This window comes from Oikopleura dioica, chromosome 2 (assembly GCF_907165135.1).
Source record: "Oikopleura dioica chromosome 2, OKI2018_I68_1.0, whole genome shotgun sequence".
NCBI classification, from domain to species: Eukaryota; Metazoa; Chordata; class Appendicularia; order Copelata; family Oikopleuridae; genus Oikopleura; species Oikopleura dioica.
In genome coordinates this window covers 14,145,556-14,171,501 of record NC_137292.1, presented here as the reverse complement: position 1 = coordinate 14,171,501, position 25,946 = coordinate 14,145,556, and the positions used below count along the sequence as shown (strand labels likewise).

The 25,946-nt window shown below is 40.8% G+C and overlaps 2 protein-coding genes and 1 long non-coding RNA gene across 3 annotated transcripts in view; 1 reads left to right on the top strand and 2 right to left on the bottom strand.

Moving 5' to 3' along the window:
• LOC145700298 (histone H4-like) overlaps window positions 1-23,325 on the top strand; it is a 66,965-nt gene extending 43,640 nt beyond the window's left edge. Inside the window, exon 2 of the mRNA XM_081777554.1 lies at window positions 23,316-23,325. The gene's annotated coding sequence lies outside the window, so the exon portion shown is untranslated. The remainder of the gene's footprint in view (window positions 1-23,315) is intronic.
• On the bottom strand, window positions 11,031-11,487 carry LOC145700122 (uncharacterized). The gene is made up of 2 exons (XR_014134156.1): window positions 11,376-11,487; window positions 11,031-11,229 (listed from the first exon to the last, which is right to left on the bottom strand). It is a non-coding gene; the product is annotated as an uncharacterized LOC145700122 (long non-coding RNA).
• LOC145696499 (leucine-rich repeat and WD repeat-containing protein 1-like) lies at window positions 13,742-16,130 on the bottom strand. Its single transcript, XM_081773546.1, has 5 exons — window positions 15,919-16,130; window positions 15,359-15,825; window positions 14,207-15,317; window positions 14,082-14,163; window positions 13,742-14,039 (listed from the first exon to the last, which is right to left on the bottom strand). The coding sequence occupies exons 1-5, from the start codon at window positions 15,973-15,975 to the stop codon at window positions 13,930-13,932; spliced, it is 1,827 nt and encodes a 608-aa protein (XP_081629672.1). The 5' UTR covers window positions 15,976-16,130; the 3' UTR covers window positions 13,742-13,929.
• Window positions 23,326-25,946: the final 2,621 nt, after the last annotated feature.

Genomic DNA, 25,946 nt, shown 5'->3' with positions numbered 1-25,946 from the left:
TTGAACCACCCGGTTCGACCGCGGTTAAACTTTTTAATGTATGAATTATCGTTTATAAATGTTTTATACATATAATTGTAGAGTTTAGAACTCAAAAACCGAGTTTTCCGGCATTTCCGGATTTTTACCGCCAACTTCTAGCGCCTCCAGGTGGACACAAACCACTTGGCACTAAGATTTCTTGAGCTCTACTGAAAGCTCAGAGCCTCAGCTTTCTAAATATGTGACTCTTGACTACTCTCGAGCCCGGACGGCCATCGAAAAATTAGTTTGAAGGATTTTAGTACCTATTTTGGGACTTCAGGTCCCATGAATTGCCTTGCGGGCATGACCCAGACCCCTTGAATTTGTGCCCAAATGAAAGCCCAGAAGCTAGGCTTTCTAAAACTGTGTCATATGACCAACCAGCTAAGCTAGAAATACGGGTCGAAATTTAGTCCGGTAAGCCTGGCAATGAGTTCTCTACCAGAAAATGCACGCGTAAGGGCCTTTGGCCCGTCGCGTGCTCAATAAATTAGTGATTTTATGCAAGATCTGAATTTGATTGAGAACTACGCTACTGGCACCCTGAATTATATGTTTTACTTATTTTAACTTTTTGACTATATAAATAAGTGAGAATAACTAAGTTGATACAAAAAGCTTAAATTGTGGCCTTTGAAAGACCAAGTATCTTCAAACCCGGTGAGGCTGGGCGGCACAGGGCGGCGCAGGGCGGCACAATTCAGTGTCTCCCATATCTTTCGCTGTTTATTCTGATTCTCTCTTAATTTCTTTATTGTTTTCTCCATCTTCACTTGATTTTCCTCGAGCATGATAATCTTTTCCTCCTGAAATTTCAGTATCTTCTTCAATTCTTCTATTTCTTTTTTCCAACCTCGACCTTTGAATAACGTTATCAGAATTTCGGTATTTCTTACTTTTTGGAGTGTCACTCATATTGTGTTGATTTTTAATTATTCAAAATTAAAACTTGCTGGCTCTAGGTTTAAAAACAAGTATTGGGGAGAAAAAATGAAAATTTCAGGGTATGAAAAGTCGTTTTTTTGCAGTTTTTTCACTTTGAGGGTGTTTCTTGGGCGCTAAAAAGAGTTTCTAACCAGCGCGATTTTTTTCAAAAATTTTCATTTTTGGTCAGGGAAAAATTTTTTGGGACCGGAAGTACCTACCTTGCGGAGCTCCTCCTGGCCAACTCCCCTTAGATTTTTTTGTTCTCTCTTTTGCACGTGATTGCTTGGGGCCTGAGTGAGTCCGCAAGGTATAGAAACCCGAGCCAAAACAAACGCCTACGCATTCCAGAGCCATAACCTGTTATCACTATATTGGCATATCTGGGGTCATTTTTCCTACGTTTTCGGCCTAAATGAACGGTTTTATACTTGTTTTATCTTTAACAATTCAAAACATGAATAAAATGATCGACCGACCAAGCGGTTGACCGCGGTTAACCGCGGTTCAGCCCTTTAAATTCTTCAAAACACTACAATATGTATATTTTTCGACAGGAAATTTTAAATGCAACATTTTTGCAAGTTTTGATGATTAACAAAGTGGTGGAGAATTTATTCATATAGGAAAGGGGCTTCTAAATGACCTATAAAAGCTTATTCAATTCAGAGAAATCAAGGAAAGGACACCTTGTACTATCCGGCCTCGCATTCAGCGACCAAAAAAAGCACTGTCCAAATCGATGAGATCATTATTAGACGAACAGAGACCGAACTGACATGCTTCCGCCTTCTTTCTGACATCAGAGACGGGATCTAAAAGACCATTCAGAAGGGAAAGCTTCTTTTGAATATAAATATGGCGAGCGTCAGCAACTACGGTCCTTTAGAAGAGTACTGGTCAAAACACCTCCAATACTGGAAATTTTATTACCCCAAGTATCAAGTAAGTCGACTTCAAAATAAATAGCATTGATAATTTTATTAGAATTTTGCGAAACAAGTGGCTTTTGGCCCTGCGAAAATTCATAGTGGGCGAGATGGTTGACTTGTTAGAAAACGAATGCACGATCAATGAGAAATCGATATGAGATGACAATCAATCGCAAGGCAGTTGCAGAATTGAAGAAAACGATTTTCAGATACAAATAACCTGACAAAACTGAATTCAGCGAGAAGCTGAAAAACCTAGCAACTGGACAAGAGAAGTTCAAAAGGAGAAGCTACAAAAAGAGAGCTCTAACGTTGGTTAACGACAGGAGCATTGTCGAAGAAATCAGGAGATATTTAGTGGCGAATCGCGCATCTGGTGGCTCCTTAAATCAAACTCGAAATCTTTAATCTTTTTGAAAATGAAGAGAATTCAACTTTAAAATTGTGTGCTTAACAAAACAATTGGAATAAAAATGAAGTGTAAAACAATTTTTTTTATCTTAGTTTATTATTATATATATTTTTCGGAAATGGAAATTTTCGGAATAATTTTTGTTCCTTTGATAAAATCGTATCTAAAAGTATGTATTTTAGATATTCAGATATTCAGATATTCAGATATTCACCTATGTCTTGATCGAATTGAGCGTAACGTGTCACTGTTAAAATCGTAAGTCGGAATTCTTTCTTTTTCCAAGTAAATTAAGCAGTTGGTTATCGCATGGGGACTTGAATATAAAAAAAACGCGAAGTTTTTTTCACTTACCCGCAATCATCAACATTTTGTAACTTCATTAATGGTGCATCAATCTCAGGATTTACTCCCCAAAGATGTAAAAAGAGTCTTTTGAGAAGGGGCACTTAAAAAAAGAGTTCTATAAGTAAAAATTTGTGACTTCTAAGAATAAGTCAATTAATTATTATACGAACTTGTATAAGAATAGTAGCCGTAGCTTTGGACGTGATCTGCGATGCCAATGGTTGATGACTTCTTGTCCATAGACACGGTGAAGAAGTGACCGGCAGAACGTGCTTGAGTAGCTATAAATTTTCTTTCTTGAACCATCTTTTTGTCTTTCGAGAAATGAATTTTTGTTCATATTTTTTGTTTTCTTAATTTTATTCGAAATGATCATTTCGCATTCCTGTGTAGCAAACAAATATAATTTTATCATAGTTCTTCCATTTTATATCTTTTTGCTGGAAATAAACTGCCTTGAGCTGGAAATCATTCAGTCGTTTTTCATCAAAAAGATGCAGTAAATTTTGCGTTTCTTTTGATTTGATAAGAGAAATATATCTATTTCATTTTACCTGTCGGTGTGAAAATAAGTGCTGTTTTTGGGGACGTGAATCGATAATTTGTAAGAAGCTTCTTTTTCTAGGCTCTTTTTTACTCCACAATTAATATTTCTACATTATCTAAGAACCAGGCGTTTAATATTTCTGAAAAAAGGGTCATTATTATAAATTTTGAATTATTTTTTATATTTAATTTAGCCTTTAATCTGCCTTATCTGAGAATATTATGCTCAATATCTATGACCCAAGACTATTGAGTATGTTCTGTTGAGGATATTGCTTTTTCAATTAATTTTATACTCAATGTTCGACGAGTCAGTGATTGAATTTAATAAATTGTCAATGCTCTTAGTTATTTGAAATTTCGAGTCTTGAGCAGACTGACGGGCTTAATCAATTAAAAAGTTCAATACCGGGCCTGTTTTCTTTGAATCCATTCAAAATTTCTAAAAAAAAGGTTTTCTAGTGTTTTTTTACCTGTACGTTATACCTTTTGCCAAATCATCGTTTTTAAATTGGATTAAATACTCATTTTCCAATTCCGTTGTTTTGTAAGCAGGAGCATCACCAATTTTCAGCTCGTATTGATTTTTATACTCAGTTCTTTTCGGTTCATGAGATGGAGGCAAATCTTTGCTTATGATTCGCGGCATTTTTACATGCGATGCTTGAATTGTTTCTATTGGTTCGTCCTCAACCACAGGGTTTTTAGTTTTCTTGAGATCAATGACGTTTCTATTGAATAATTGTGGAAAACTGCTTTAAGACTGATATATATACATAAAAGTCATCGAACCTGTATAGAATTTCCTTCCAATTTCGTTCACATTCTTCAAAGACACCCTTTATGAATTCAAAATTTTGCACGGTTTATAATGTCATTATTACGTCATAGTTTCGAACCGTTTTAAATATCGAAGAATGAAATCTTTCTTGAAATTTGAAAGGTTTATAAAAAAACCTTAATCAATATAATTACATAAGCATATAACGCTTTTGAACCTCGACCTGAAGACATTTCTCACACTTACATTGCCGATTGCAGAATTTCATTTGATTTGATTGTTCATTCCATACCACCATCCGAACCATTCGCGCATTAAAATTGGTTTCAATTGATTCGTCACTTTTGTTATCGTAATCCTCCGGAATTTCGATAAAATGTCTATCCAAATATTTGTTTTTTTCAATTCTTTTGGATTTTTGTCGTCGCTCCAGTAATTTAAGTTCAGTTATGAACTCTTTTTTGAGAATACTTAAGGATAAATTCATAGAAATATAAGTTAAATTGTTTGTGATTCTCTCCTGGGATTGATAAAGCAAGATCTTGAGCATTTAAATCGCATGCCGCTCGTGACACAAACTAATAATGTTTACTCACCTATCTTAATCTACTCACCCCGTGAAATCCATCTTTTGTTTTCGCTTTTTATCTGTTATTTAAAATAGAAATTTATTTAGCGAAAATCCTTGGCTATTCTTGATTTGCTACATAAGGGCTCATTTCATGTTAGATGCATAAGCTTTATCGTTAAGGAGTAGAGAAAGAGCCCTAGCTGTGGCTTCATTTAGAGTTATTCATTGATTTTTATATGTATTTTTTTCATCAGGCAATGGGTTGATGACTAGGTTCGTGGGACTAGGTTCGTCACTTTTTAAATGGAAGAGATTCTGGGTCAGTAAAGAAAATTGGTTGATGACTAGGTTCGCGGGACTAGGTTCGTGACTTTTTAAATGAAAGAGATTTTCGGTCAGTAAAGAGAATTGGTTGATGATTAGGTTCGTGGGACTAGGTTCGTGACGACAAGGTTCTTGAGATTAGGTTCGTGGGACTAGGTTCGTGAAGACTAGGCTCATTTAGGATATAAAATCCAACATTTTGCTTGTTCAATAACCCACGAACCTAGTCCCTAACCCTTTTCTTGTTAAATCTTTAACACGAACCTAATCCAACCAGACTAGTCATCAACCCATTTCCTTTACTGACCGAAAATTTTTACCTTAAAAAACTTACGAACCCAGTCCCACGAACCTAGTCATCAACCCATTTCGCTTACTGCCCTAAAATATAGCCCGATCTGGCAGAACCCACCACGAACCTAGTCTTACGAACCTAGTCCTCACGAACTTACCGAAAATTTTTAACTCTTACTTGGTGCTAACATAAATAATAAAAATATTGATTAGAGGATATTTAACTTACGAACAGGTTTGATCTCAGATACCGTTCGAGGTATTCTTCGCATTCTGATTTCGGTAGTGGTTCAGTATTGCCTATAAATGCTTTTCCATACACACCAGAACTAAGGTCAACTGTAAGAGTGACTTCCTGTTAATAGATTCGACCATGTTTATTAAGTGTTTAAGGACCCCCATTTAGAGTCGCGTCTTCAACTTTGCGAGACTCGCATATGAACCATTGCAAGAGATCCCCGCAGATATTCCCACGGGACCACAATACTCTGTTAATTTTCGAATCTTTCCTTCTGCTTTAAAAGCTAAGAACCAATTGCTCGTCATCAATTACAAGAAGGGAATTGAAGGAGTCTAAATTTTCGAAAACAAGTATTTTTAACTCACCATTTAGATTTTGAATATGTCTCGATTCAGGGGATTCGACGGGAAATTGCTCGCTTTCACGCTTTGCTCTTGCCAATCCAGCTTCGTAAGTGTTATGACTAATAAACATCAATATTTTTTTAAAATGAAAGAAAGAACCTGATAAACTGCCGCTCATTTTCAGTCTTTTCATCAGAATCACGTAACCGAAATACAGATGCGACGAAATCAGTATTCCTCTCAGTTTTATAAATAACGTAAGAAATATAAGGGATTGCGAGCAAGCTTAGAAAATTGCTCAGCATCTCTGATTTGATTCTCTGAGAATGAGCGCAACCGGGGCACTCCTTTTGATAATAAGCTGGCCAGATTCAATTAGATTGAAACGATCGAATCCAATCAGGTGAAATGAAACCGAAAGAACAGCTCATACTCGATCTAAGACCATTTGAACTTTCCAAGAGAATACTTATTGTTTCTCGCCACCTATGAATTTTCGCAGGGCCAAAAGACACTTGTTTCGCAAAATTCTAATAAAATTATTAGTGCTATTTATTTTGAAGTCGACTTACTTGATACTTGGGGTAATAAAATTTCCAGTATTGGAGGTGTTTTGACCAGTACTCTTCTAAAGGACCGTAGTTGCTGACGCTCGCCATATTTATATTCAAAAGAAGCTTTCCCTTCTGAATGGTCTTTTAGATCCCGTCTCTGATGTCAGAAAGAAGGCGGAAGCATGTCAGTTCGGTCTCTGTTCGTCTAATAATGATCTCATCGATTTGGACAGTGCTTTTTTTGGTCGCTGAATGCGAGGCCGGATAGTACAAGGTGTCCTTTCCTTGATTTCTCTGAATTGAATAAGCTTTTATAGGTCATTTAGAAGCCCCTTTCCTATATGAATAAATTCTCCACCACTTTGTTAATCATCAAAACTTGCAAAAATGTTGCATTTAAAATTTCCTGTCGAAAAATATACATATTGTAGTGTTTTGAAGAATTTAAAGGGCTGAACCGCGGTTAACCGCGGTCAACCGCTTGGTCGGTCGATCATTTTATTCATGTTTTGAATTGTTAAAGATAAAACAAGTATAAAACCGTTCATTTAGGCCGAAAACGTAGGAAAAATGACCCCAGATATGCCAATATAGTGATAACAGGTTATGGCTCTGGAATGCGTAGGCGTTTGTTTTGGCTCGGGTTTCTATACCTTGCGGACTCACTCAGGCCCCAAGCAATCACGTGCAAAAGAGAGAACAAAAAAATCTAAGGGGAGTTGGCCAGGAGGAGCTCCGCAAGGTAGGTACTTCCGGTCCCAAAAAATTTTTCCCTGACCAAAAATGAAAATTTTTGAAAAAAATCGCGCTGGTTAGAAACTCCTTTTAGCGCCCAAGAAACACCCTCAAAGTGAAAAAACTGCAAAAAAACGACTTTTCATACCCTGAAATTTTCATTTTTTCTCCCCATTCTGAAACTCTTTGACAATCTCATTTTACTTCACAAGTCATAAATATAAGCTAAATCGTAAAACCTATTGAAGATTTATTATGTGTACCTGCGAATAAAACCTCAAATCCCAGTACTAGCCAGAAAAGCGCTCGATCTTGAAATCCGGAAGTAAATCTTTGTCTCTGATGCAATCTGCCCCGACACTTGTGATCTATTTGACAGTCGATCTTTTAAATAAATAGTTGTTACAGGATAAGAACATGCAGCACACGTTTTTTTTAAAGAGACGACAAACAGTTTTATTTCCTGATCTCAGCACATCTCAGCTAGAAATTTCTTCCAGTGAAAAATTAGCCGCGAAATTGCTCGAATCGAAGTTGATCTCCTTATCAAATAGCTTGCCACGTGGTTGAACTTCTAACGAAACTCAAATCTTTCCGCAGAGCTATTTGAAGCTTTTCATGTGAAATTCATCCATTCTATTCTAGCACTGGCAATTCAAAACGTGAGTTATATCATGAGCTGCACCCGAAAATTCTTCGAAATACGATTGTAGCTCGTTGTAAGATCAGCTCTTGCCCCCTTGTCCGGATAAAATAGGTGGTGGTCTAAACTTTAAAGTTCGTATGTGCGATAAGAACTTCGGGTGGCCTAAACTTTGATCGTTCCCATGTGTGACTCTTTGAGAAAGTGGCCTAAACTTTGAATTTCCCCGGAGGCGCTTCTGCCATCGGTGACTAGAGCACTGCCTGCTAAGGCCACTACGCTTTAAGCAGACCAATTAGGTTTACGGTTCTCATACAAGGTGATGACACATGGAACTAGTCAGAGCGCCTCAGGAGAAATTCAAAGTTTAGACCACTTTCACACATGGAAAGAATCAAAGATTAGGCCACTTTCTCATAGAATCACACATGGGAAGAATCAAAGTTTAGGCCACACAAAGTTCTTATCGCACGTAAGAACTTCAAAGTTTAGACCATCACCTATTTTAATCTACGGACACTTGTTTACCACCAAACGTCGTTTCTGTTCCTTTTTCTTCTTTTCCCCTAAACAGGTCAAAAATTCACGAAACAACGCTAATAAAACTCGAAGCTCAAAATCTCATTTTCAAAATTGAAAATTCGAAACGTTGCGCAAAATTTCTCAAATCTAAATTCTCCAACAAACGCCACAGCTCGAGTTTAATCTCTATAAATTTAAATAACAAAGGTTACAATAATCTAGCTTGATTCAACAAATATTTAAACACTGAAGAGTTTTTACGGCATTTGAATTCTGCAATTTCTTTATTTGAGAACTCTGCATTCCAGATTTTTGTTACGTCTTCGTTTCTTGTTCCTTACTGTTACCTGGGCTCGGAAATCTCTATCAGGGTCAAGGAAAAGTTTTTAAATTTAGTCATTTTATGAAAAGCCGCGTAGCGGCTTTCTTTTTGAAACCAAATATAAAAAAAATCCTAAAATAAAAAAAGCCGCTACGCGGCTTTTCATTCAACATAAAGTACGTTATTAATAATAGAGAGATTCTGTATGAGCCCATACTGGGACGGGAGAAGACGAAAAGAGCCAGTTTGGAAGATGGAAACGCCGCTTGGTCTCCTCAGAAACATGGATTCCGTGGTGGTGATGGTGGTGTGCGTCGTGGTCCAGCTTGGCTACCATTGCCCGAGTCCGGTGATAGCAGCACCTGAATAGGCAAAAACGGGGAGAGAACCCTCGAACGGACGACGTCGGCTGAGGACCCTCTCGAACCAAGAGTGAGAGAGCAATCCAAAAATCAGAATTTCTAGCAATCTCAGAAAAGTGATCTTATCACCAGAAGCAGCAATCTCTCGGCAGGAAATGAAGAGATAGGTGATAAGCTGGCGTTTGAGTTTGGGTGAACGGAAAATTGATCACCAAAAATACTGATGATAAAAAATCACGTGGTCGAAAAAGATCAATTGAAGAAGATCATTTTCATTGCTGATTTAGCCTATCAAAATGCCAGAAAATTCTCTCAAGCCAATCAAAGTTGTTGAATTTAGACTCTGACCAATCAAAATTGACATTTTCGACAATCAAGTTTTTTAGGCTTTTGGAGTCTAAAAATGGTATTTCGAAAAAAAGTGTCAATTAATAAATTCTCACTGTCTTTAATTCTAACTCCTGTTGGTTAATGCTTACCTCTGACAAAAGCAATACCTTCGAAAATGGAATGTCATGATTCTATCAATTGCCGGACGGGTTCTGTCGCCCGAATTTATACGTGAAGACGAAACGCATTAGCATTTTTTCCGAAACCCACCATCTACTATTCATTTTTGTCCGACAGGAAGAAACGATCGATAAAAGACAACGTAGCAATCGCCGAGCAACGTTCAGGATCTCATTTAGATAGCGATTCTTTCTTTGTTTCTAGCGCTAAGTTCAGAGGTCGAATTAGTAGGCTATGATAACTCGTGCAAGGTTATTTTGGTCAGTGTTTGAAATAATGGTCAAAACTCTCGCGAGCGAGTGAGCGCGAGCGGAGGCCCCCAGAATTTAAACATGAGTGAGCACGCGCGAGCGGACCCTTTTGATTCTTTTCGTGAGCGAGCGAGTGCGAGCGCAGATACCGGGATTTTTCTATGAGTGAGCGAGTATGAGCGCTCGCTCGCTCGCTTGCGCTCACTCGCAGCTTTTCAGCAACGTTTTGATTGAGTTTTTTCCTTAAAAATTCTAATGCTTTTTAGTTTGAAGGACTTAAACCTATCATAAGTTGATAATGAGTATTCTAACGAAATAAAAAGACAATATCAAGATAGATCTCATGAATATTAAATGACTTTGTCTTGATAGTGAGTTCACAAAAATAACTGTGAGCGAGCGCGACTGAGCGCAAGCAGGAACCTTGAAATTTTATGGTGAGTGAGCGAGCGCGAGCAGAGGTTTTCAAAATTTGAGTGAGTGAGTGAGCATGAGCGCTCGCTCACTCGCTCGCGCTCGCTCGTGGCTCGCGCTCACCATTTTTTCAAACACTGATTTTGGTTAAGTTTATTGGACAGTCAGTGATATTTTGTAATTATTTTTTGTTACTGAAAATTTCGAGCGATAATGGTTAAGAATTCAGAAATAGCAAGGAATCATTTTATACAGAATTATTTAATATTTTTTAAAAGCAAAAATAGGCTTCATAGTGATAACGGGAGAGAATTTTCTAAAGATTCATTTTTTGACTAAAATTTTCAAGTGATGCGATATTGCTATTTTTCGTATTTATACCCTGTTCTTTACCGATAAGAATCAGGTCATCTATATTTCACATCGATTTTGTAGCCTGCGCATTGTCGATAAGAATCATTCCAATTTTTGCAACAGATGGCCTTTCAGATGTTATCTCACATGTCCTTGAACGAACCATTTTTGGCTAGTCAGTTTTATTTTTAAGATCTTATAAAATTGACACCGAAACCAGTATAGGAATTCAAGTAAATAACGAATCATTTTATGCGAAAAAATTATATTTTTGAATTTTCACGGATAACGGTACAGAATTTCGTCAAGATTCATTTTTTGATTGTTCTAGTGATGCCATAGTGCGTTTTTTGTATTTATACCCTGCTTCTTGCCGATAAGAATCAGATGACCGTCTTTCTAGTACAGATGGCCTTCCAGATGTCAATAAACGAACCATTTTTCCCAGAGAATTGAAGCTTACATCAGCAATCATTCAAAATTCAATCAGAGTATTACTCTGCTTATTCCCGTCAATTTTAGTCAACCTCATAAAAAAGCTGCTCAATAATCAATTCGCATTACAACCAGGTTTTATGTTCCTGCCAGATGAAATCTGCCCGAATCTGGAACAAGTTAAAAGTCGCATGTCTCTTAACCATGATAGCGAGAAAGTAAAAATTCAGTATTCAAATTTATTGATTTTCAGAAACATTTGTCGCTGATATTCTTCCACGAGGTCATCGGACGAGTCCCTAAATTCGGATCTTCTGTCCATTCAATCGACGTGCAACCAATTACAACAATCATCAAAATGAAGAGGAACAAGACCGTCAGTTTCGCTAAGAAGAAAAATAAAAAAATATTTTTTTTTCCAAAATCAAAATCGATTTAGCTCGACTAAACAAGCAGCTAGGGCAATTCAAATCGCATCTGGATTTGGAGGGCCACGTGCGTAAGCCGACACGGTTTTTGATTTTGGGCTTACCTATCACTAACGCGATCGTAATAGGTTTGCATTGTGAGAAATACATCTTATTATAGGCATATTTTTATAAAAAAAGAGCATTGAAAGACAATAGCTGATTCTAGGACTGGGCTCGGCAACCTGAGTAAAAAACCTGAGTCGGGGTTAACAAGATATCAAATGAAAAGCCGCGTAGCGGCTTTTTTAAAATCAAAGCCGCGAAGCAGCTTCGCCAGAAGTTCATAATAAGATTGAAGAGTAATATTGCGAAGCCGCTTCGCGGCTTCGTTTTTAAAAAAGCCGCTACGCGGCTTTTCATTTTCGATTTTTATATCCTGATTCAGGTTTTAAACTCAGGTTGCCGAGCCCAGTAGGATTTGTGTAAGCCATTCCTTCCAGTGAAAAAATCTGGAGTGTTCGCATTTGCCATCAACGCATTTCTCAGTGAAGTATTCATGTAATTCTTTCGGACCCTGAAACACCAGATTATCTAATGTATTTCCCGCGTCTTACTTCATCTCCCTTTTCTCGAGTTCCATTTTCGATATTTTCAGCTTTTGCTTCTGGTATCGTAGGAATGTCTTTTCGCGTGGATCAAAAAAGGGACACCTGCAATGAGTCGCATTTGACAAAATTTCGCGTCTTTTACATCGGCTTTTGGTGTTGCCAATACGTACTGATTAATTTTAGAACATGTTTAAAATGACCTACTTTACATTGAAATTTTGAGAACGAAGGAGTCTTGGACTAGGCTCGGCTACCTTTGTATACTCTGAGTCAGGTTCAGATACAGCAAAAATAAAAAGCCGCGTAGCGGCTTAAATAAAGGGAAGCCGCGATGCGGCTTCGTAAACTTACTGTTTCAATATGATTTGAATTTTTGGCGAAGCCGCTTTGCGGCTTCGTTTCTAAAAAAAGCCGCATAGCGGCTTTTCATTTTTTCTCTTTCTGAGCCTAACTCAGGTTTGGTTACAGGTTGCTGAGGTTTGGTCTTGAATTAGGTACTTATTCGATAAAACGGGGTAGTACCCCCTTAGAAGTCGCTTTGAGAAGCGATATGTATCTCTTTCAACGTATTTTGACAGTGTAACTCGTGCGCTATAATTTCACGCATATCTCTTTAGCAGGAGACCGTAATTACGCTCCTCCATCAAGTTTTTAGCCGTTCTTCTAGCTGCATTGAAAAAACTTAATCGCTCAACGTAAACAAGCGAAACTCGATTCTAAAACCAGGGAAGGGAAGAAAAATTGAGTACTCAATTTTCCGAGAAGCTTCTTATTTTCTTCTGAGAGCGGAGATTAAATTCTCATCAGAGCATGAGTTAACCGCCGGTTTGACCTTGGAGCGTAACGGGAGCAGTACTTCTTGGGCTAGGTGGTAATTACGGTCGTTTGGAATTTCTTCTTTCTAAGCTATAAATTTTTGATCCGCGGCTGAGAGAGGCAGTTCAATTGGCCCGACGGAGTTTGCTGCTGCTGTTGCCATCGATTTTGGAAAGAGACTGAACATCAAGTTACATAGATAGTGATTGTTTGGATAGATGTTATATTGTTGTTGTTTGTTTATCATGTAATCCTTGTTTTATGCTGAAAAAGCGATGTTTTTGGAACATATGTTTGAAACGTGAATTGAATGGAATCGAATCTAAACCTGGCTGATTGTTGCCCGAGCTGACCATTTGGTAAATTTCCTTTGTAAGGTTTATGGTTTGAGCAGACTAAAAAGCCCAATTCGGAACCCTAACTTGAAGAGAACTTCTGGTCGCGGCGCCTAGACTCATTCTCTCTAATTCATCGTTACGGCGAAAGAGCCCATGCAAAAACATTTAAGCACAAAAGCGGCTTCTGCACGGTTAAGTTTATTCTCCCGCGCTCAGAACAGTAAGGATAGTGTTTCACCTTCATTTTTGATTCAGAATAACTCACGTTTTTTGACGCTTACTGACTCTAAATTGCAAGTAAACTCTGAAAAAAAAAATAAACTGTCGAAAGCGTTGTTTTTTGAAAAAAGTGTTTTACGACCTTGCTACTCTTTGCAAAACGCTCCTCGTAAATCCGAAAGATCAAAAGACCAATTTCCTTTACTTATAGCTAAAGTTGCTCCTTGTAAATAAATTTTGCCAGAAGTGAATTTATTTGGCAGTGTCCTCCGCGCGCGGAATTATCCTCCTGATCTTCTCCTTGGATTTATGGGTCGTTCGAAGAAGCGACGTAAATTTCAATAACTATTTTCCTTTTTTGTAACGTTGAGTGCGGTAATTTCAAACAACATGTATCGCTTTACTACCGGTCGACAGGAAGCTGTTTGATTGTAAAGAGGCGGAGCCCAGTCTTTTTTTCTGGAGAATACGCGCTACTTCCACCGGTAAAATGGAGATTTAGGGTTTCAATACTTTATTGAAAGCGGATTTTGTTAAGTGCAATAATAAGGGGCTTGAATCGATGAATAAAATAGACAGGAAAGTAAATGATTCTTCGGCAGGTCTTTGTCAAAATTGGGCTTGAGGATGTCATGGCGGGGTTTTTGTCAGGAAAAAAGGCACTTGTTCGTTGTTGATGTATTTTTCTATTAAAACTAGCCCTTTAGCGTTAGGACAATGTTGTTGTTGGTAGCTGCAACCAGGTATCTTCCAGAGGCAGGAGTGGCAAGGTCGTTGATGATGGTTGCTTCTAGCGGCACTTGTTCTAAAAATGAATTATCGGGGAGTGGGATGATTGGAGGAGTACCAGTAGTGGTTCGTTTGACAATCGGCCAGGGAATGACTTCTTTTGGCTCTTGGAATTCTGGACTATCGTGAGATAAGTCCGGCTGAACATATATACTGAAGAAAGAAATAAGAATGCTAACGAACCTCGTATTTCCAAATTTGTCCATCTTCATCGCCTGCGTAAATCTTTCCCTTGCACGCGAAGCAATTCAAGTAGACTTTGTCCGTATTTGACCAGTTGAGAACTTTCACTGGTTCGAGGTGGTATTCTTCTCCAGTAGCTCCTTCAATTTCGCTCTCCACGCCTTCTAGCGTCCAGATGAAGATGACTCCTGAATCGGCCACTTTCGTTATCATGTGATTTTTATCCAACTGCTCGATTGAGTCGACAATGACAGTATCCGGTAAATTTGGGTGGTAGAATTTCGCCGCGACTTCTCGCTTTTCTTTCTGCGCCTTTTCCGCTCCCCGAATGTCCCAAACTCGAACACCGTGATCCGTCGAGAGGAATAACGCGCTCAGGCCGCTGTTCAAATTCGGCAGACACATCTTGACCGGCGAGGAGGATTCTAATCCGTGCAATTCCATCAGCTTCTGGCAGCTTTTGGAGTTGGTGTTCACGCGCCACGCAGAAATGACGTTTTTAGACGGGTCGTTCAAGGCGGGAGCGATGAACAGCAGCTCTGGGTGCTTTGGAAACGCAAATTTCACGGAATTGATAACTCCCAGTCCTCTGATCGCCTTGATTCGGTGAATGCAGTGGCCTGTATGCGGCTTCATAATGTAAACCATTCCGAACTTTCCTCCAACAGCGATCATCGTCTCCATTTGTAGCAGTGGATTTTGAGGATCTACTGACCAAGAGCAACAGAATAAACTCTCTTCTGGTTCGATGAATTTGCTTTGAACTCTCCCCGTTTTTGCATTCGTGAAGCAAAGAGCATCACCACCGCAGGATGCAAAGATATGAGTTGTTTCATTGTTCTTGATGACATCAGGCTCAAATTCCACCGCCCAGAGGGCAACATCGGTCTTTTTTGGATGCTGGGAGTGGCACTGGAGGGCGCTCAAGGGAGTCCACTTGCCCGTAGGTGTGTTCGTTGTTGGAACGCCAAGCATACCGCGTTTCTTTTTCAAGTTCTTGTAAAAATCATTTTCGGTGGAAACTTCTTCCTCTGCTGATTTTACTGGAGCGTCGGAGTTGATGATGTCGGTGGCGATTCGCTCTGCCAGCCAAGTTCGGAAATCTCTCAAACTAAAAAAGTTTACTGAATGATTCGGAATCTGAGATTCTACCTTTTCGGCCCCGCCGGTGTTCTCCTCGCTCTCTTCAAAAACTTCTCCTGTCCAATTTCCTCCGCGAGTTCATCCTTAAACTTCTCCGCCGCGAGTTTTGTCAAGTCCCTCGTCAAAGTTTTCTTGATCGTGAAAAACACGTCGTTTTCTGGAACCGTCTCTCCGTCGAGCAATTTCAACTTTGGAACTAACTCGCGGATTTTGAACCGTTCATTGATGTCCAGCGCTGGGTTTCCTCGTGTGTCGATTTCTTCCAGCGTCCAAGACATTTCCGCGTCCAGGGGAAAGGCTTCGAGGCAATTGTGGCTGATGTTGAGCACGCGGCAGTCGGAGAAAGTCAAGTCGGGAAACTTCTTCAGCCGATTGCCACTTACATCGAGAGTATCAAGGGCCACCAATTCCGAGAGAGCGTCTTTTCCATCTTCAAAATCCGCGTCGCTCAGATTTTTGTTTGACAAGTTCAAGTTCTGAAATCAATTTTCTAAGTCTCAAATTGTCTCAGATACAGTTTCTCCCCGTAAAATAGACTTTAAACTACTGTTAATTGATCGAAACTTTACCTCAATATTAGCGATTTGTTTTCCGGTCAAACTCTCCAAAAAACTCTTCGTAATCATTCTCCCTTCTTTCCAATTTGTAAATCTCTTTTTTATGCTTCGTAAAAACGCGTAAAATCGGTGTCAAAAAGTCGGAAATCGATGAAATCTCCAGCGCGGGATAAGCTCCTCGCGCTCAATAGCCCGAGTCCACCAATTATCGACAGTAGTTATAGTAGTGACCCGCATTCAGCCAATTTCTCTTGCTGCTCATTGGCTCGCTGTTTCGGAGCACTGTTCCCTGGCACTCACGCTGCTCAAGGCGAATTTGTTCATCAGATTCCGTATGTACTCATAATTAAGCATATTCATATATTACGTAATAGTTACATAATTATGCATATAATATTCACATATGCATATAATATTCACATATGCATATAGATGACGTAATAGTTACGTAATCGTAAAAATGGCTCAAAAACTAAATGCTGTTCATTTAGCTTCGTCGCCGAGCAAACTGAGCTGAATGTTGGGCTGCAGCTCGACCCTGATACCAATGCTCCATATCGACCCGAAGAACGAACCATTCGTTTATACTGTCTACAAATTGACTCGCAGTATCAAAAACCATAACAGGTATATCGATCGTGTTGCTTGCTACTGCTATTCACCTCGACTCTTTGCTAAAATGTAACACAATCATATTCATAAAATTAACCTGCTCCGCCAATAATAATTTAGCTATGTCGAGCTACAATCTGACTCTATACCAAAAGGTTACGCAAGATGCTGGCAACTCTCAGCCTGCTTTCATACTGTAAGTAAATCAAATTGAGTGCTCAACCAACTAGTAAATTTCTAGCGATCGGTGCTACAAATCGATTGGCAACACAACTTTGTCGCAAAAAAGTTTCGGTGCTTCTTTTACTACTGCCAAAGCTGTAAATTTACCAAACTACAATACAGTAAAAACATTTAGTAACACATGCATGTATTTATTGATCAAGTGGAATAGACAGAGTCGTCATGCATTTGAGCAGGTGGGTAGAGTATTTGAAGCTGTCAAAAGTATTCTGCACAATATTAATCTGTTCTTGCTTCTGAAATTCAAAGGCAGTGTAGTATCGATCTTCTTTGAGCAGGGCAGCGACGACTTTCAAATTGGCAGCTTGGTGTTGAGCAGTTTCTGCATATTTTTCCATAAATATCTGGTAGCTTTTTACGGTAACTGGCGAGTAAAAGGTCAATTCCGGCGAGATGGGTTTTTGGCGATTTCCGACGTGCATGGCAGAGCGGGTTGCGCGGGTGCAGCTGTCGACGTTGATTCTCATTATGTCAGCGTATTCTAGTCGGTCCTTGGGCGTTTCTGGCGGCGGCATTTCTCACTATGTTAGAAAAAAATTAACCTCAAGTTTGCAACAATTGCCACAGTTGCGTAAAATTTATAAAAAGCTTTAAAAACTTGCGTTTATGGTTCCTGCCAAAAGCGCAACAAATTCTGTTTTCTGCTTTCTAGTGGAGACAAAAATCGAACGATGGCGATCGAGATCGGCACCGTATAAAATAAAATGCAATTTCTGAATTCATACAACAAAAATGAAATATTAAAAAAGATAAAATGAAGCGCTAGTTTTTCACTCGCATAATAGATAATAGAAGATTAAAAAATGAAACCTGTTCTCGAAACACCTGAAACTTGAGCTCTGCTACAAACTTACCATGTTTATTAATTGAATAAAATCAACAAAAAATTATAATCATCGCATATATTCGTCCTCTTCGTTGTCGTCCAAATGGTAGTGGATATGAAACTTTTCGAGGCGTTCTGCGAGCTTGTCAAATTCTGAATTGTCAACTTTTTTGATACCCAATTGTTTAAACAAGTCAAATGTGTTGTTTGAGAAAAGTTTAAAGTTGTTATTTCGACCTCAATATTTTTTTAATAAATGCAGAAAAAAATGATTTTACCTTGGTTAAACATTACCTGTGTTGAAAGTGGTCGATTTCCGCCCGTTACACTGACTTTTATACTGTTATTCCGTACTTTTTCAAAAATAAGTTGGAATCATTTGCGATTCCTTTTTTTATCACTTTCAGTGTTGCTTGGGCTGTGATTCGAACTCGGGGCCCCTAGAAGTTTGTCGGCGTATGGTTTAATGACCCTCGCCACCTGGGTCGGGCATTTTGAGTCAAATTCCCGCAATTAAGGGACGCGCTAGTGCCTCGCGCTCTATCTCCATCTCAAATAAAATCTTTTTAAGTGCTACTTGTAAAATATTTTTACTTGAAAGATGGCAAATCTACCAAGCAGCAAACCAATTCCAGACTATGCAAGCGCCTTGCCGGCAGATTGTAGCATCTTTCTGCGCAAAACTGTCGACACCATTGGAGAAAAATGGGCCGATTTGCAGTTGTGGATGATCCTGTACGAATCGGGTAATGTCGAGTGTAAGCGTAACGCTGTCCTTGAGCTAAGCAATATCAAGAACTTTTAAATTTTCGCTTAATATCACTTTTGCTCAGCGACAGCATCTGCTCAGTTACAAATGTCGAGTGTGTACATTCATCGCAATCGCGTCGATCAGTAGTGTTTTTTTCACAATTTCAACTCTACTCTATCTCAGCCATAGCTAATGAAATGTACAAAAAGTGGTTAAATTTGGCCAAGAATGATCTGCTTTTGTACCAAGTATTGAGGCGTTGCGACCGCTCACTGACGAGCGAGAGTCAGTTATCGGCGCAATTTCACAAATTATAAAGTTGACGAGTTTGTTGAAAATGTTGTGCGAGCACAAAATTGATAATGTCGTGGCAGTATTCTCATTTTTGTGTTAAGAGAAGCGGTCTCAGTCTTCCTTGTTGCCAACAAATTTGATCGAAGCGGAGATTGCCTTGGAAAGAGAAAGAGGTATTTTTTCTTCAAAAAAACATTTTTCAGCTGAAAAATTTTAGTCACTTTTGAATTACTTTGCCAAGAACAGCTCAAAGTACGGGCGCGACTTATGAATGCCGTTGTCGAGTATACCCGACAAAAAGGTCTTGCCGCTAAAAGTCTTGCGTCGCCCGATTCAAGCTTCGACGGTTCCGACGATGATGATGACAGCGGCAAAACAAATGTTGTTCCAGAGACTGACGACGACGAGGACGACGCCCAAGTCGACAAGGATGTTGAAAAGTTGATCCAGTTTCATCGCCGACTGCACAACCTCAAAAACAGCTTCCCTATAAGGACAAGCGCTCCTCGTCTGTTGCATGGTGTCAACAAGATTCTCCTCGAGTTCAAACTAGCTCATGGGATGAAATTCGACAAACGAGATATGGCAACTTTGCAGCGCTCCGCCGAGATGTTGAATATAAAAGTAAGCAAGCGAAGTGGCGTCAAGGAGGTGAAACGTATTTATGACATTGTTGAAACGAAATCCATTGCCATGAATCACGAAAACCACTCGAGCCAATCTTTTGTTGAAAGGTGTCCTCATCGAACGATTTCTCATCGAACACTGGCAACAAAGGATATTGAGCAAAAGAAAAAAGATGGCGAAGTTAACACAGATACGATTGATCCAATTGTAACTGATTAATGGCTGGCTTTGATGGATTAGGGGTTGAATACGCACTTTATTTCTTTAATTTCCTTAATGTTTAGTGTTAACTGTTAGTTGTAAATTTTCGGAGATTTCATTGATCAGTTTTGCTTAAAGTAAATGCTACGATTATTTAAAATTGTTTTCGTCGACAGCATAAATCACTCGATAATCTACATGTTTTCTCGTTTCTTTTACTCGCCATTTTAACCCGGTGCTTTTACTCGCCATTTTTACCCACTGCTTTTTATTCGCCATTTTAACCCGGTGCTTTTCCTCGCCATTTTAACCCGGTGCTTTTCATTCGCCATTTTAACCCGATGTTTTTCATTCGCCATTTTAACCCGATGTTTTTCATTCGCTATTTTTGTGTTAAATGTCAAAAATTTTTTTCTTTTCCATTTGGTAATAATTATGACCATTTATTGCTTCGCGGATACTTGCGACAGCTCTGCACATTTGTTAGCTACACCTGAAGATATAAAAACATACGAATAAATGACAGATAAATGCAGTTAGTGCATTCTCTTCAACCCCTTCCTCCCCATCACCACCCTTAAGCGATTGTCCCAAATTATAAAACATTTCAAAAAAAACGCAGTTTTTTCGATTTTAAAAGTTGAGTTCTAGAACTTTTAATGTTGATTTTCTGTTGAATAAAACCATCTGTTCAAAAAAAAAATGTTGATGATTTTTATTTTTAAAGTCTCTAGAATAGGGTGTTGTTCTCAGCAATGTCTATATAAGCGGCCGTTTGAGCGAGCAAGTTTAGTTTTATTTGCTGGCAGCCTTGGTTGAATGTCGCGCAAGAATTCGTACGAGGTACGTCGAGTTAAGCAGGTCAAGTTGTAAGCAGGGTTTAAAGGAAAAGTCTGAGCGTCGGAATCGACGCGCGTCGGGCAGCAAGGTTGAAAAACGCGGTCCACCACCACTTCCCGAGCGAACACCGGCTTCGTACTTTCTGGACGGTACAAAAGTGGTCCACACTCCATCTCGACGATACTCGGCGCGGGATGAACCGAACTACCTCGAGCCCGATTCTCTCGACGAGTCGTTTGCTGCCGCCAACATTTTGGAGCGTTCTGCTGCATCTGCCGAGTCGCTGGCCGATGCTACTTTTGTTGTGCAAGAAGAGCGATCTCCTTCGCACATGCTCAATTTACCCCATGTCGGGTACAAGAAACCACTTCGCCGCGAATCGCGACGCGGCCGACGATTTGGAGACGAGGATGAAAATCCCAACTTTTTGGATCGCACCCGTTCCACAATGGCCGACGCTTCGATGCTTGGAATGACCTCCATCAACGCGTCATCAAATGGCTACTCTGGCGTCGACGAGGAGGAGGAGAGCGGCGACGATTTTGTCCCTTTGGAAGATTGGGAATATGAGGCGTTGGACGAAGCTGCAAAGCAAGTGTACCGTAGAAAGTACTTTGCTTTTATGCACCGTTCCGTCGCTTCTTCCCTTCCCCTGTCTGAGCAGGGCAAGAGAAATGCCGATTTTGCGACGATCTTCTACGGGCCAAGGGCGAAAAAGGCTGGCGACAGCGAGAAGGAAGTTGCTCGATATCGGAGCCTGACAAGCGGACGAACTGGACCCTTCCACTTTCGTCCCGTGTCCAACCGATTTTGCAGGACCACCCATGGCTATTTGATGGTTCCTGACAACCGTAAGTAAAATTGAAATTTTCAAATTTTAATTCTAAATTTTTTAGTCGAGCAGATGTACCCTGATCCCCTCGAGCGAGCGTTCGCCCTCGCCGAGGAAATCTATAAAAATAAAAATGATGAAATGGGCGCAATGTTAGCCGAGATCAATTGCGGCGCCTATGGAGTCATCATTGAAACTCCAACGTGGGTAGTCCCCGTCAAAGACATCGAAGCGGGTTTGGCCGATATCAAAAACACTCCCCGACAAAACCAGTACGAGCATTACGATGAGCGACCGTCATACGACCAGCTCCGACGATGCCGACGACGAATCGCCTTCGACGATTGGCGCCAATAAAAATAAAACTTTTTTACTTGTAACATTTTGTCATTTGTTACAGTAAATAAAAAACAATTATTCTGTTAAATTATAAAAGATTGCTAGTACAATTTACTAGCAATTTTAGCGAGTCCATTTTATTGCAGGCGATTTCGAAAAAAAGGGAAAATCCCAGTCTAGTCTCAGTGATTTTCATTTCGAGAAGTGAGCAGCCGGGCGCAGTGATTTTCATTTCCAGAAGTGAGCGACCGGCGCAGTGATTTTTCATTTCCAGAAGTGAGCAGCCGAGCGCATATTTCGAAAAAGGCGCTAATCGCGATTAATCCGCAATTTTCCAAGGATTGCAAAAATCATTTTTACCAGCCAGAAAGAGAAAATACTGTTAGAGAAATTGCCGGCTATGAGAAAAGGCAGAGTTACGATTAACTGCCCGATTAAAGAGAATATTTTTGCCGGTGACGGACTTGTACAGATATTGCGCTTTGATTTTTTGATTTGGTTGCCTTTTATCTGTTTTTTTATTCTCACGAGTTCAATCTTTTTGGTGCGGCGTAGCGCTGTTACTGTAGTTTCAGATTGAAGGCTCGGAGGCGCTAATGTATCTTTACGATGGTTACCCCGTGCCTCAACCGCAACATCAATCCACTCCAAGCCAACGACCGGGCAGTCCCTCTCGTTCAAGTGCACCTCCTCGTTCGCGAAGAGAATCGCCGACTTCGTCTATTCGCTCTTTGGCATCGGCAGTCGAAAGCCACCCGTTAGAGACGACATTTCTACGACCAGCCACTCCAGCTTCTCGGTAAGTTTTTAAATTGAGAGATAAAATGGGTTATTAAAATTGCTTTTAGTAGAAACATGCCTTTCCACCCATCGTTTGTCGGTCAAGCACCACCACCACCGCCGCCGCAAACGACCGCTGCTACTGATCGCGAGATCAACGATCCTGAGGCTTCTGGTCTTGGACCAATTGGTTCTGGACTTCCCGACGCGCCAGGATTAAATCAAATCCCGATGACGCAGGAAGCTGCGATGCCGACAGCGATGCCAATTGTCGACTCTAGCGCTGCGTTTCGAAATGACGGTCGCAATCAAGGCCCGGCAATTGTAAGTTTTTGCCAAATTGCCCATTTTGATTATTTTGTTTAGATGTCGCCTTTTGGCCAGCGACTTCGATTCGACTGCACATTTCTGATGCTGGCATGTCTCGCTTCCGCCTGCATCGCCGTTTTCATCTACGTGTGCATTGCGCTCCAATCAAAGTGCTTGCCAACGCACTTGGACGGAGGCAGCGAGAATTCCAGCAACGTTCCTGCTCTCTCTCGACGACCGAGCCTTGAGAATGACGAAGGCAACTCACTTGTTGGCGGAAGTGGACGACGACGGCGACGTTCGTTGAATGACAGTCGACGGGGACTCTACCCAGCCTGCGAATGTCACTGCCAGTGCATCGGTGTCACTCGCCAGTGTCCATCCGAGGACGACAAGGACGCCGACGCCGCTCCCAACTCTATCCCAACCGCTCCCAGCCCTTTCCCAACTGCTCTTCCAACCGCGACCCGCGCTTCTGCCGACGCCACTGACGCCGTTGCTTCTGACGAAGATGATGACGCGCGATCCATTTCGACAAAATGGGCGTCCGATTTGGAATTTGATAGCATCAGCATGAACCGTAAGTTTACAATTTTTAAAAAAGCCAATTTTAACTTTTTGTTTAGCTGGCTTTGCTGAGTGGATGGAACGGCAGAATGCGCGACTTCTCGAGGAGGAAAGAGCCGAGCGTCGACGTTTGGCCGCTTTCACCAGCTCTTCCGGCGAGGAGGATGAAGACGGCTCAACTGACGAAGCAATGGCTCATCTCGACGCCGTTTTTGAGGAGGAGGTCGGCTCTGGCGCTACGATGGACGAGGTTCCAGAGCTTGAAAACGACGAAGAAACTGCTTCTCCACGCCAAGGTCCTAATTTTGCCCTTTTGCTATCATGTTTTATCCTTTTATATTGATAGCCCTCACTACTACTGCTGATCCTCTTGCCGAGTCCTTTAACGAAGCCAATTCCGCGTCTGATGCCATTGATGTCGCCAATTCTTCTTCTGCTGACGTCACTGCGCATTACGACGCCGACTTGGATACTGTTGTGGTAAAACTCAACTAACTTTACTTGCGCGCCAACTAGTCAACCCTTGTAGCACCAAATTATGAGCTTCATTTAGGATAATTTTTCTCTCTAAATATTTTCGAATCTGTCGCCTTCATTCTTATCATTACCTCTACGACTTATTCATTGCTCATTCTTAAACCTTTATCTCTTCAACTCTTATCAATTGTTCCTTCCTCGCTTTTCCTTCTTTTGCATTTAAAATTCCTTTTGCTGTCATTTTGTATTACTGAAAAATTTATCAACACTCGGCGACTTTTAAACTTTTTCCAATCTAACCTGAGTGACATGCGATTTCGACCATTTTATCGAGCACCTGCTTTACTGAATGTCACAATGAAGCCTTTTACATTTTTCACTAGTTTTCTTTTACTTTTTAGAATCTTGATAGAGTAATCGATGTCGGCTTCAAAGCGCGTGCCAACTTTCGGTCCTCCGCGAATCCCTCCTCGGCCAGACACTCCACATTGGCGACATCGAAAAACGACTCAAAATGTCGCCATTATCAACTCGCCAATTGTTGAATCGCCAATTGCGCAGCACTTTGCTCGCAAGATTGTCAAGCGCGGTGCTAGGTACCTTTTTCTTTTTTCTTCTTATTTAATAAAACGGTGTAGATTCGCGGAGCGCACTGCTATTGGACGAAAGTTGGTCAACACTTGCGGCGCCGCTCTCAAAACACTGCCAATTCCTAAGCTCGCAAGCGAGCTACGAGGTAATTAAAAACAGGGTTTACTCTTTTTGTTTAAATTTTGTTTAGGCGGTAACCGCAAGCGAAGGCGATCGTCTTTTGAAATTAACCAATTCAATCGACAATTTGAGCGCTCTCAATCCAGTCGCCAAAGCGAAAGAAGCAATCGTTTATTAAGCGATGCCACAAGAAAGCGGTGCTCTATGGAAAAACGGCTATGGGAGTTGCGAAAGGTAAAGACAAAATTTTTCTGGCGTTTTATCAACTCAATATTATTCAGCAATCAAGAAGAATCCGCCACATTTGAGCACTCAACTCTTCATGGGTCAGTATACGGCTTCGTTCAAGCTCACGCCAACACGCTACGCCGCGATTGAAGAGGGCATTCTCGCTGCACATCGCCATAGCGCAACACCAACTCGCGATTCGCCAAAAGCACTGCCAGCACCACCAAAAGACTCTCCTCTCGTCATTAGCGAGGATGGAGTTTTCTTTCCGTACACTGCGCTTCAAAAATCGCCAATTGCAGACACATCTTGCGCCACATCTTCTCCTCAAGGTAAATTCTTGATAGTTTGGACTGTTAATTAAGCAATTTAGTTCAGACCGATAATGCTGCTCGCGTAATGGAACTCATTGCTGCTCATCCCTACTCGCCGAAACCATCTGTCAAACTCGCTCAAGCCATCGACGAGCTAAAGAAAAATTTGGCGAAAGCTAAACTGTTTTTTATTTTTCTTTTTTGAAAAATATATTTTGTTTGACAGTTACTTTTTTGTTTTTACTTGTTTGCATTTTTGGCAATTTAGCAATTGAACGTGAGTCTGGCGACATGTGGTTGCACGAGTCTCCGCGTGCGCGTAAAAAGCAGCGGCAAAAGAGCCTTGGTCGATTTACTGTTTCGGATGAGGAGGGTGACAGCGATTGCACGATTGTTCCAACGGTTAGTAAAAATGCCAATCATCTTATTATAACTGACGCGTTAAGGCTCTATCTCAATCGACTCGACAAAACTCTGGCGCAGTTCCCGTTCGGCAGTACATTGATGGATATCGGGATTCAGGCGGGCGCACAATAAATCTCGATTAAGCAAATGTTTTATCAAGAGTTATTTTGTACCCCTTAGACAACAACAACAACGACCGCTCTACTCGCCGCCGCAGCGCTGAGCGCATTCAATTTGACGATCTTCCGATGAGCACTCGACGAAAATCGCAGCCGCGACAGCCCGATTCTGAGCAAAAGAAGTTGGTCACTCCTGACGCGATTCAGAAGCTCATTGATGATAAAAAGTCGCGTGATAGGGCAGCGTCGGCGGCTCGGAAGAAGAGCGGCAACGGGCTTCAACGATCCATTGAGCGCCGCGGAAACAACTTTTACGACGACGGCGAAGACGCAGATCAGGTCGCCGAGCGTTTTGGCACAAGTCTGCATGTTTCTGGATCGGACGTCGAGTTGGCAAACGAGGTCGATCGACGGCGAGTGCGCGCAGAGAGCAAGCGCGGTCGCGAGTCTCCGTGTCCGTCTTATGAAGCGGCTATGCGACAATCGTGCGAGACTTCCATGAATCAGCAGCGGCCGACGATTGTTCCGCCGCGAAACTTGAGCCAGAAAAGAGGTCGTTCTCCAG

Excerpts from the sequence above, each read along its gene's own strand:
- LOC145696499 (XM_081773546.1), bottom strand. The coding sequence starts at position 15,975 with ATGATTACGAAGAGTTTTTTGGAGAGTTTGACCGGAAAACAAATCGCT. Across the intron at positions 15,826-15,918 it reads AACAAATCGCTAATATTGAG|AACTTGAACTTGTCAAACAA; the intron begins GTAAAGTTTCGA and ends AATTGATTTCAG. Across the intron at positions 14,164-14,206 it reads GACAAATTTGGAAATACGAG|CCGGACTTATCTCACGATAG; the intron begins GTTCGTTAGCAT and ends ATATATGTTCAG.